Source organism: Octopus bimaculoides, chromosome 1 (genome assembly GCF_001194135.2).
Source record: "Octopus bimaculoides isolate UCB-OBI-ISO-001 chromosome 1, ASM119413v2, whole genome shotgun sequence".
NCBI lineage: Eukaryota > Metazoa > Mollusca > Cephalopoda > Octopoda > Octopodidae > Octopus > Octopus bimaculoides.
The window spans coordinates 86,406,825-86,419,336 of NC_068981.1; the positions used below are offsets into that span (position 1 = coordinate 86,406,825).

General features: G+C 32.1%; 1 protein-coding gene across 5 annotated transcripts in view; it reads left to right on the top strand.

The window, feature by feature from the left end:
- The window catches only part of LOC106884379 (protein dopey-1), a 136,711-nt gene that overhangs the window by 106,482 nt on the left and 17,717 nt on the right, over positions 1 to 12,512 (top strand). For 4 of the 5 annotated variants that reach the window (XM_052967989.1, XM_052967997.1, XM_052967995.1 and 1 more), the window contains exon 26: positions 1,206 to 1,261. In XM_052967989.1, the coding sequence (XP_052823949.1) occupies positions 1,206 to 1,261 (56 nt within the window). Of the gene's footprint in view, positions 1 to 1,205; positions 1,262 to 5,502; positions 5,686 to 12,512 lie in introns of those variants that run through there. The other variant, XM_014935736.2, reaches the window with a different exon arrangement.

Genomic DNA, 12,512 nt, shown 5'->3' on the forward strand with positions numbered 1-12,512 from the left:
ATAGGGCTTTTTATAATAATAATAATAATAATAATAATAAACTTATTGTATACAGTGCTCAGGTGCACTCTATGTTTTGGTAAAATGCTACTTTGATTAGAGTATTTTGATAAAATTATTTTGAGGTTAAGGTATTTAAGGTACTGAAATCTGAAGCCAAATAGTAAGACAGCTAAATGTTTTGATGGATGTTAAGGTGAGTAATTTCAGGCAAAATAAGCTGTTTCACTTGCCTAATAAAATAAAATTTAACCTCAAAAGCTGAAAAGTAAAAGCATTAATTTGGTTTCTTTTTAGATAATTAAATACATTTACATTAAAAAGTAAAGAATGTTATCAATGCTTCTTTATTTGAATATATTTCTCATTATTAAGTATTCAGTTTAAGATATTGTTGACTGTTAAGATATTGTTATTGGATATTTGATAGATAAATGTAGGTTTTAGCTGCCTTTGTTTCTTTGTGTTCTGTCTGAGTACATAAATAAAATCTCAAGGATTTACTGATCTCTTCATGCAATTGCTACACACAAGCCACAGTTACTATGCCCTACTGTTATCTCTACCAGAAATTGAGATATATGAGAGGTAAACAAAACTGCATGTCATATGTCCAAATTTTCAGAACTATACCAACAATTTCAATACACTAGCCAAAGTCATTGTGCCCTATTATTATTATTATTTATATCAGAACATTGACATTTAAAAGAAACTACGCAGGAAAAATTGCATGTCATGTGCCCAGATTCACTTCATGCACCCAAACACTGCATGACACAATTTTTAATTTTCTATACTAGAATAGAAAAAAAAAAATCTTTGCACACTTTATTTAATTGGGATTTCAATTTTAGAAAAATTCTTTCATTGAGAATAAAATTAAAATTCTAACAGAAAAAAAAACATTTTTATCATATATAATGTGCGTGTGTGTTTTCAATGCTATGTGTTCCCTCTCCATCTATCATGAATCCCCCCCCCCAATTCTGTGTACATTATGTTCGTTTTCTCTGTTACTTTGATTACTGTAATATATAATTCATTCAGTAGACTGTTTAAATTATTTTCATAGTTCTTAAGAAGGAATTTAAATAAAAATTAATCGTTAGTCAGTAAGAGGCCTCAAATTGAATAACTGATATTGGAAAAACACATATTTTCTTTATATGACTTACTGGTTGTTCTACTTTACTTCCTTATAGGTGAATGTGTTTCTACAAATTGAACAAGAATTATCAACAGACACAGATGAATTCAGGTACAAAATTCCAATACACTGTCTTCAAAAATATAACTTTTAGTTCTCTTAGATAATTTTGTTGAAGTTTTTCTTTTTCATAAAACTCATTCATTTATTGTTTATTATTTCATTATCATCATCATAATCATGAAGAAGATGCACATTAGCCATATCAAGTTTCACATAAGGAGTGTGATAGTAACAATTCTTCTCAACTTTTAAGGACTTATTAGTTTTCTCCAACTCTGCTATTTTTATCTCAATTCCAGTATTTCTTTAAAAGCTAATTTGGTGTGGTTTCTAACATTACCTGTGACAGGGTATTTTCTGTTTCCCCCCAACCCATAATTTTCTATCTATGATCTTGCAAATTTGGACTGGGGATGGTCTCTTTACAATAATATTTACTTGTAGTGACTTCTATTTTATTGGCAATTTGGACTGAGAAATCTACCAGGGTCTAGTTTATCCTGTTCAGGCTATATTATTAGCATTATTCTGCGATTGAGAATTTAAAATCACTTCTTTAATTTTCTAAAAAAGACATCTCAACGCTTCTAAAAGCAAACTTCGTTTGTTTATTTACGTTTGTTGTAATTTGAATTTAACATATGAGAGCGTCTCATAAAGCAAGATTTATATATCTTAATTTGCAGAGGAATTTGTAGTGGGTAGTTTAGCTTAATCGGTCAAAGCATCGTGACATGTAATCACGGGGATGTGAGTTCGAGTCCACAGCTAGCCACCTACACTTTTCTCTGCAAATTAGGGGTAGTTTATCCTGTTCAGGCTATATTATTAGCATTATTCTGTGATTGAGAATTTAAAATCACTTCTTTAACTTTCTAAATAATAATTATGTTGAATGTTAGTTTATTATTCTAATAATCTTATTGTGTTCCTTCAGTGCATAACTCAGTCATCATTTAACATCTGTTTTTCCTTGCTGGCATTGGTTGGAAAGTTTGACATGAACAAAAGAGCCAGAGGGCTTCACCAGGCTCCATGTTTGCTTTGGCATAGTTTCTACATCTGGATGCACTTTCTAATGTTAACCACTTAGTAGCCTACTGGATGCATTTTACATGGCACCAGCACCAGTGAAGTCACCAGGTACCCACAAAATAAGACCCCTCAACTGAGCGGGGTGTAGACTGGAGAAAGAAACTATGATGGAGGGTGAAGAACAGGTGTTTTGCTGAAGATGTGAGTGTATGGCTTGCTCACCTGGGAAGTGAGAGAAAGAAAGAGATGTGAGGCCGAGGTACATGAACATGAGACAGAAAAGGAAATGTACTGAGTGAAAATAGTGTGAAAGATGATTAAAGATAGCAAATGAGTTGGACACAGAGGATATTAGTTCAGTGTAGTAAGAAGTGAAGAAAATAAAAGATGAGTTATGGGAAAAGGCTTGACTGAGCCTAAATTCTGCTGAGATGGACAAGTCTTCCCAAGCACAGCATAACGCCATTCATCACAGTCCCCTATCATCTCTTCTTGAGGTCAGTCTTCATCACTTTGTCCCTCGTCTTCTTAGGTCTACTTCTTCCATAGCGATCTTGTACAATCTGATTAACTATATGAGTGACTAGGCCATATCCTACCCTGCCAGATATTTTAAGAGGTAATTCCTGATATACCAGGGATTTTCTCAGTCTTCATTTTCTTAATTACTTTAACTACAACACTAATGTCAACACAAATGGCTAGACTCTCTGTCAGGTTCACATTAGGAAGATTCTCTTTCTTCTATGCATTCTTCACATTTAATAACCTTTCATAATATCACTTCTATGCCTCTTTCTTTTCAGAATCACTAAATGCAAGCAAGCCATCCTCTTTCTGCATAGATTTCTCTTCCACAACATCTCAATTTTCTCTGGTACACTGCCTTGCAATTGGGAAACACCTCATGTCTTTTGTCCTCATGGTGTAGAATGTTGGCAAACCCCTTTTTTCCTGCCACTTCCCTTGCTAAATAGTCCTACCTCCTAGCTTCTCTTCTAGTTACCTGGTAAAGTTCTCTGCTGTCCCCATTGTTCAAACCCTTCTAAGCTTGCTTCATCACTTTTATTGCTCTGTCTACTTCTTCCTTGTTCCACCACCACATCACATTTGGTCTAGCTGGACTTTTGCACCCACCACAAATTTGATTTGTAGCCCTCAGTAGATTGTCGTGTAAGAATTTCCAATTGTCCTCTACATTATATGTCCCTATCTCCTACTCTTTTTCATCGAATCTCTAGCTGTTTGAAAAATCTCTAAGCCTCTGGCTCTTCCTTTTCCAGATTGCATTGCTAGAGCTCTAAGTCTGAACTCATGACTAACCGATGTTGGGAAGTACATTCTTCACCAGGAAAGGACTTTGAATTCTCAAGCATCTGCCTATCCTGTTTTCTGGTGAAAATGTTGTCAATTTGGCTTTTGTGTCCACCAGATTCATAAGTGACCAAGTGGCTGGTGGTTTTCTGGACTTCATAGAAGTGATCCTTCGATTCATCCATCAGTCCAACTTGTGGAGCATATACTGAGATAAATGTTACTGTTGCATAATCTAATACTAATCTTAGCTTAAACAATCTTATCACACTCTTTGACTACCTCAATCACTTTTTCTGCTCATTTCTCTGCTAAGAGTATGCTTACATTGACCCACCCAACCACCCCATCTTCCAGGCCCTTAAGTTTTATCAGTTCCCCATTGCTTCCTATGATAGAATATCTCTTGGAAAAAAAATTTTTTTGTTCTCCTCAATGTCTTCAGTATATCTAAATGTCTGATTGTATATTGTTTTAATTATAGTTGGGGAACCAGAAACGATGTTATTGTTTCTCACCATTTTCACATGTTCTGTTGTTTTTTATGCTCAAGTCTATTTATATGTAATTTTTTTTGTTTAGTTTAGTTCTTAGAGGTAGGCTTTTTTGTCATATGCTCAGTCAAAACCCTCTGGCCTCAGCTGTACTTTCTTGGGTTTTCAATCGGTTTAAGGACTTTTGTTTAATGTACGTAATTCATTATTTTTGGTATTGATCATGTTGGGGTTTTTCCCTCACCTTCTTACTATTGCTTCTTGAAGTCTTATTTTTAATCTTAATTTATCAAATTTTCTCATTTTGTTTCACCATTTTCTTCACAATTGCCTCTTACCTCTTTACTGCAGCCTTTGTTTTACATCTTCCTTAAGACAATATAGTTTTTCTTTGTTCTTGTTTTGTAGCTGTTTATTCTTTGCTATATATTTTTGTAGTCATATTTTATAATAGCTTTGTAGGTATAAAAGCCTTGTAACTCCTTGTGTTTATGATAAATATGTTTCTATGATGACTTTCGATGATGTATTCTAAATACAGTTTTAAATGTCTATAATATTGCTATCCAACCTTTCCTTCTGTATTGTATTCTAATTCACTAACTCCTGGTTGTTTGTAAATATGTCTTTTATCAAATTCATATTACTGAAAACTAATGATTTCTTGTTGAAGAAGCTTTACAGTGTTTTCTCTAACAATGCTATGCAGTGACACATTAAGTGTATTGAGAATTTGAATGCTTTCATACATGTATATGGCAAAACAATAAAAAATAATCCACTTTACTATTCTGAATTAGAGCAAAACTTGAGAACCTAGTTCAAGCATGGTTTGCATAAACCTTAAATATTAAAGCATTTGTATCCTTAGTATTTATAAAACTGCTTATTTGTTGAGTCATGTATATATTGACTTAATATTTTTTCTCATACTTTCACTATACTTATTATGGAGATAGGTGTTAACAGTGTACTTAATGCCAAAATCTGCTTTAGAAAAATTGTTTTGCTTCATTTTAGGCAGTTGTTCTCAACCATTTTTTGGCTTATGACCCCTTTGATTCCTATGTTACTCAGCAGGGGGGTCTTCATTACCCATTCCATGTCTAAAATCTGCTATTATATTTTTATGATTAAATATTAGAAATTGTATTAAAAAAATGTTTAAATATTTTGTGTGTAGTAGAAATATAACCAGTTTATTGCACATAAGTTTTAATTAAATGGACCCTATTTGAGAACCACTCATTTAAGGCATCTAAATGTGAAATATTCTTCAACAAAAAGAATAGTATTTGAAAACCCCTATCATAGGTTTTCATACTCACCTCAACATGTAATTGTGTTTTGTTTTGTTTTTTTAACTCTTATGCAGAAGTATTTGATAATATTTTAATTACAGGCTTGAAGCTTATTTTAATTAATTATTGTTTTTATATTTTTCAGGTAAACAATGGCAGTTATTTCCTTTTGTTGATGTTACCAGCATGTTTGGAAGTCATGTGAACAGGTTGTGCTTGGTTCTGTTTTAGGTTTTTCTCTTGTGTGATTTTCTTTCTTTGTTGGTAGGGGTTTCTTTTTCTTGCAATATTAATGGTTAGTAGTATCTATTAAACTGTTACTTACCTATTTTTTTCCTCTTCATTATTTTTGATAATCAATGTTTTACTTCTTGTGTTCTCTTTATAATGATTAAGAGTAGTGGAGTATTGTAGTGAATAGGTTTGGCTTAATTTGATACATTTGTTTATGTCTAGGCATGTATTTATGCCCAAACATAATATCTAAAGCTTCATAAATACATTTTCTTTTATGCATATCATTTTCCTTAAAGTGGAAAAAAAAATGTTTCAAAAGAAGAAAAGGAAGAAAAAAATGTCTTGAATTTTTGCTTGTGGTGTTTGAAAATTCTAAGATTGAGATTAATCAACTAACAGTCTAGAATGTAGAAAATAGCTTATTTTGGAAAACTTAAAGCCTTTAATAATTTTCTGAAGGATGTCTCCCCCTACCCCTGCCCTTCATTTCTTTTAATTTTTCACTCTACCTTTCTCAAATTCTTAGGTAGTTGCCTACTTTCTCATCAAGAAAGAGAAAGATTGAGGTTTCTTTTTGAGCTTTTACTAAAATATTAATATTTATGAATTTGTAATCTGAAAATTGCATGAAACATTTAGACATAGATTATAGGAAATACTCCATTTACCTCCTGCTAGATAACAAAATAATAATAATGTGGACATAAGAGAAAAAAATATTTTGTAAATATATTTCTTAGTTTTATTTAACCATTGTTTATTTCAACTAGCAAAGTATTTTTTACAATTATATATTTTGTTTATACTAAAGTTTAACTATAAACGTTATGAATATTTCTTTAAAATACAAAAAAGATTGGTTAATTTTTTGAGACTGAATTAAAGTAATTTTTTTTTTTTTTACCTTTGTTGTTCTTTCCTGTTATTTTTGAACTCCTTTCCTTTCAATGTTTTCAACATTGTAAATTTGGTTGCTTGTTCCTTGCAGCAGTTTTTGTGTTTTGCACCCATTCTTTGTTGTTTTTTTTATGTGTGTGTGTTTCTTTATTGGTTATATTAAATAAAGAAATTGAGAGTTAGTGAATGACTAGGTTGATAAGGATATTGTATATAGGCATAAATCAGAGATTAGTTTAACCGATTAATCTCTTTTTCTTTTTATGCCTGTTGTATACTTACATGGTTTCATTTATTATTCATTTACTTTTTAAAAATCATGAATTAAAAGATAATTAATTTATGTTATACATTTTCACTATAGTTTTTTTGAAATAACTGAAAATGATATGTTTGAAAAAATCCTTTAAGTAATGCAGACAAAATATGTGATGGCAATAAATAAAATCAAAGGGGAAAATTATTGCATTACTTTACCTAGATTATTTAATGGTCATATAATATTTTAGGAAAGATTCCTTTTCAAATAGAAAATAATCAGAGTTCAGAGAAGTGTGAGGTATCCTTCTTGAGCTATAGGCTCATTAAATAACTTACGTGAGGTAATACAATATCTTTCCTCCTTGTTTTCCTTTATTGACACCACTTTACATATTTTGTGTAACTTCTCACCTGCAATGCTCAGTGGACTTTTTTTTCAAACATTTATATCAGTTACATACATTTTGATACTTCAAGGAAATTACAATACTCTCTTAAGTATAAGAAAAAAATCTTGAAAAATTTTAAGATGCAGAACACATTAGATTCAAGCCATCATTACTTATATTCAGGCTAAATAATCATTGCTTTTTTAAATAGCTACTTAAATTGTATAAGTTGAACATTTTAAAATCAACAGTTGAACTATTATATTAGCAATTTTTAACTATTTTGCTTTTATAAATGAATATATATTAAATATAAAAATTCTTCGCAGTAAAATTATATTCATAATTTGAAGACTAAGAGATAACTTGAGAAATGGTTCTGTAGAATATCTTTGTATATCTGAAAGTTGAATTTGTGTGTGTCTATCTATCTATCTATCTATCTATCTATCTATTCCTCATTAAAGGCCTGTGATATGCCGGAGAGTGAATGGGAGAGCAATACCTGTCATCGCCACAGATGGAGGAAGCAGGTTAAGGAGGGGGTCAACACCTTTGAGAGTGCATGTATTCTGCATGAAGAACTTAAGCGTGCTGCTCGAAAGCGCACTGCTGGTGTAGTGAATGGGGAAAGCTTGGTTTGCAATGTTTGCAGACATGTTAGCTTGTCAAGCAGGGCTCATTAGCCACCAATAGAGCCACAAATGCAAAATACAAGTTAGTTCTAGAGCGCACAATGTTCCTAAAGGTCAGTAATAGTCTTCCTCGGTCACAAGTGGATGGCCATCATATATATATATATATATATAGATATAGATAGATAGATAGATAAACATGGAAGCCATTAGCTAAAAGTTTCTGTCTTAGTTATGAAGCATTAAAAAGATATCTTACATATCCAATAAATATATGCATTGTTTTGAATAACTGAGTCCTTACATAGCAGATGTATAGTAAGGAGAGAAAGGGGCAGTGAGTCCCAGGTTCTGTGTGAAGAGGTAAAAAATTTCCTCTATTATGTTTGTTAATTAAGGCGGTGGCACCAAAATAAACCTTGCCCTAGACTCTGGGAACCTTTGCTATACTACTACATATTGAGAACTTATAACTACTGAATTTTAGAGTTATAAGTAAAGAACTAGTATTTATTTGGATTATTATATTTGTAATTGTGTACTTAAAAAAGCTCTTTCTATTTTCTTGAAAAAGCTAATAAAACAATGTTCATTTTCTCATAGAATTATTAGCATTACAATAATCATGTGGTTCTCACAAATCTACCTATTACTAAATCTTACTAATAGTTTTCTCTATATGAACCTTCTTTATAAAATCTATATATCAATTAAATCATATTTTATTAATCAGCAACTATAGATATTTCATATTTGATTATTATTTCAATGGTCAGCAGTTTATATTTTGTCAATGCTGCTGCTGCATTGACAATTGGCTTCAAGCTAACTTAGTGCATCTCTATCTAATTAAGTATGGTACAGTAAGGAGTAACTTGACACTGTTAATATTATTCTCAGGCATTCAATACTATTTTATCGTGCCAACACATTTTGGTTTCTCTATATTTACTCAGTGATTTGTTCACTACTAAATGCAGCAGGTTATGAGGAGGCAAAACTTTGCTAAGGAATGTCGATAAAAGCAGAAACATATCTTGAGTTGTCTCCTACATTTGCTTGAAAAAAACATTAGTCATCAATTAATATTTTTCTCATTGCATTTGTTTTGAATTCAAATTTTTTTAATCCCCCTATTTGTAAATAAACTAATATCCACTAATCTTTCATTATTAAATTAAACTTCTCTTGCAAGTATTAGATGAGAAAGGATAGGCTCCAACCAACTGACATTAGATATAATAGATGTAATTTTCAGTAGTTGTACAATGTCCTAGTCTATTGGCAATATATTGCTTTCATATAAAAAAAGGCTCTTTACTGAGCAACATTTACAAGGTCTCATGCTATATTTCTAACCTTACCCTTATAATATAAATTGCGCTAAAATGCATTAAATTCGTGGTTTATCTCATTATAAACAGCTTAATTTTTGTTTTTATTGGTTATAGTGTATCAATAAAGTTCTTTTGTCTGCTTTCTTTTAGGTTCCCTTTTAGTGATACTAAATTTTGTTCAAATTTGCTATTTTCTACTTGTTTCTTTGTTTTCCAGCATAGTTGTTATCCTGCTGATTCCTCTTGTGATTCTTTTTATTAAACATTCTGTTAGTTTATTCTGGTGATATCTGTTTATTTCAAGCATCTGTGTGTGTATATATATATATATATATATATATATATATATATATATATATATAAATTCTTTTTATGCTTTTGTACAAGAAATTTTGTGATGTGTTTATTTAAAAGTAGTTCAGATTGAAATGTCATAGAATTTCTTGTAACAGCTGAAGTTGTCTTCTTTTACACATGAGTGTTCAATTATTATAGTGTGATGTAATTCTTTTATTTGAATATTTTTTACTTTGGTGTCTTGAAACTTTTACGTGAATGAATATTATCTACTACGCTAAGTAATATTCCTTTGTTTAAATGATGTGTTTTCAAACAATTATTGTTGAAACCAGTTGATGTTTAGAGATGTAACGGTTGTTGTTTGTTTTAAACACATTACTATATTGAGAGCTATGATGTCACAGTGACATAGCTGTCTTTATAGTAATGACTTTGTTGTAGCATTCTGTTGCAGTTACTTTTGCTCAGTTAAGAGTTAAGAGTTAATTTTAAGCAATGACCAGTATTTTAAAATTAGCCTATTTATTTCAAATATGTTACTGCAGTAATTTAAAATGTATTTGTTCAAAGGTTAGATTATTTAACTTTAACTTTCAAATATAAATTTATCACCCAGTTTTTATTAAAACAAATTAGTCTTTATTAAAAGTTGTTAATATTGCTTATCTAATAGATCACACTATATTTCCTGCTAAATTATCGTAAACCCTCTACATTATTTGATAATTAATATTTAATATTACCTTTCCTTCTTAAGGAATTTAACATTACCTCCTTCCTAATTTACCTTTTTTTCTTTTTCCATTGTACCAAATTCTCTGTTCATTTTAGTACTTGTATTGTGTGAAAGTTTAACATAATAGCTTATTACAGCTTCCATGTCTATCTCTTATTCATGATTATTCTCCTTGCCTTTAGACATTCAACTTAGCTACTAATCAGTGTTAAAAGCACATTTCTCATTAGATATAGATTTTTGCATCATAACCTTTTATCCATCTTTCTTCATAACCACATAGTAGTTTTATTAATATATTAAAACCTCTCACCCCTCTTTTAAGTTCTTTTACTGTGACCTCTGTAAATATTAGTATATTCATTTTGATGTATCTACTTAAATATTATTCAATGACTCCAATAGTTAGGCTAACATACCTTTGAAGTAGCTTTGCAGTTGTACTGCAAAAAAAAAAAAAACATTCTCTTGATATTACAACAACCATGTCAATATTACAGTTATAACACTCATTCAAGATACATCTATTATGCTATCTACTGATGATCTTCATGCTCTACTTTAACCTCATCAACTTGAAGTAAACCAAACACCTACTGCATCAATCTCACCAATCTGGGAGGGCCTATGCAGATCATGGGCACCAGCCCTCTTATTAAAACTAAAACAACCCTTTTTAAACTCTTCCATTTTCTGCACGCTAGATTCACCACTCTACCTGTCCTACATTAACACCAGCTGTCTTGGTTTTCTGAGAACACTTTTTTATGATGGTTCTTTAGAAGTGCCAACATTATACATTAAATAGCAATCATATTTGTAGAACCCATTATGTTTGTATCCATTGTTAACATTGTTTTGCAGGTAGAGGTATCTTACGAGATTTAAAAGTAGATTAATTCTAGATTAGTATTCTTATATTGGTGGCAGTCTTCATACTGTGACCAAGCTGGGGCAGTCTTAATTGAATATATGAGCTCAAATCTTGACAGACACATATGGAAGATTCCAATCTGGAGTCATGTTAACCCACAATTATGAAGGAAATCCATGTTGAACATTGAGTTTTATATAAATGGTTTTATAAATTGGTTTATCTTCTAACTTGTTTCAGGCATTGGACTGTAGCTATGCTGAAGCACTAACTTAAAGGGTTTAGTCAGGTAAATCAATACCCAGAACTGATAAAATAAATCTGGTACTTATTCTGTGGGTCTCTTTTACCAAACTGTTAAGCAACAAGGACCACCACCAGTTGTCAAGCAGTGGGAGGACAAGATACACACATACACACTATAGGCTTCTACATAGTCTCCATCTACAAAATTCACCCACAAGACATTGGTTGGCTGCACAGTGAGACTGAACTTGAAACCACATGGTTGCAACCGAGCTTCTTAACAGGTGGAGACATGCCTTCACCTATTTATTTATGTCCTTACAACATGGCTGCCATCATTTCCGTGAAATATGGTACCTCTGATGACGCTTAGCAAATGAAAACTTTGCTGAAACAACAGTGGCCATATGGTAAGAACGTGAATAAACCCCCTTTCACATACATAAATAACAACGCCGAGGATTCCAGTTGATCCGATCAACGGAACAGCCTGCTCGTGAAATTAACGTGCAAGTGGCTGAACACTCCACAGACACGTGTACCCTTAACATAGTTCTCGGGGATATTCAGCGTGACACAGTGTGACAAGGCTGACCCTTACAGGCACAACAGAAACAGGAAGCAAGAGTGAGAGAAAGTTGTGGTGAAAGAGTACAGCAGGGGTCGCCACCATCCCCTGCCAGAGCCTCGTGGAGCTTTAGGTGTTTTTCGCTCAATAAACACTCACAACGCCTGGTCTGGGAATCGAAACCGTGATCCTATGACCGCAAGTCCACTGCCCTAACCACTGGGACATTGCGCCTCCACTAATATATATATATATATATATATATATAATGTGTGTGTATATGTTTGTATATAAATATATGTAAGTATATATATATGCATGTATGTATATATCTGTATATAAATATATGTAAGTATATATATGCATGCATGTATGTGTATATATATATATATATGTCTATATTATCATCATCATTTAACGTCCGCTTTCCATGCTAGCATGGGTTGGACGGTTTGACTGGAGACTGGTGAATCAGATGGCTACACCAGACTCCAATCTGATCTGGCAGAGTTTCTACAGCTGGATGCCCTTCCTAATGCCAACCACTCTGAGAGTGTAGTGAGTTCTTTTTATGTGCCACCGGCACGAGAGGGCCAGTCCAGTGGTACTGGCAACAGCCACGCTGAAATGGTGTTTTTTACATGCCACCTGCACAAGAGTCAGTCCAATGTTTTG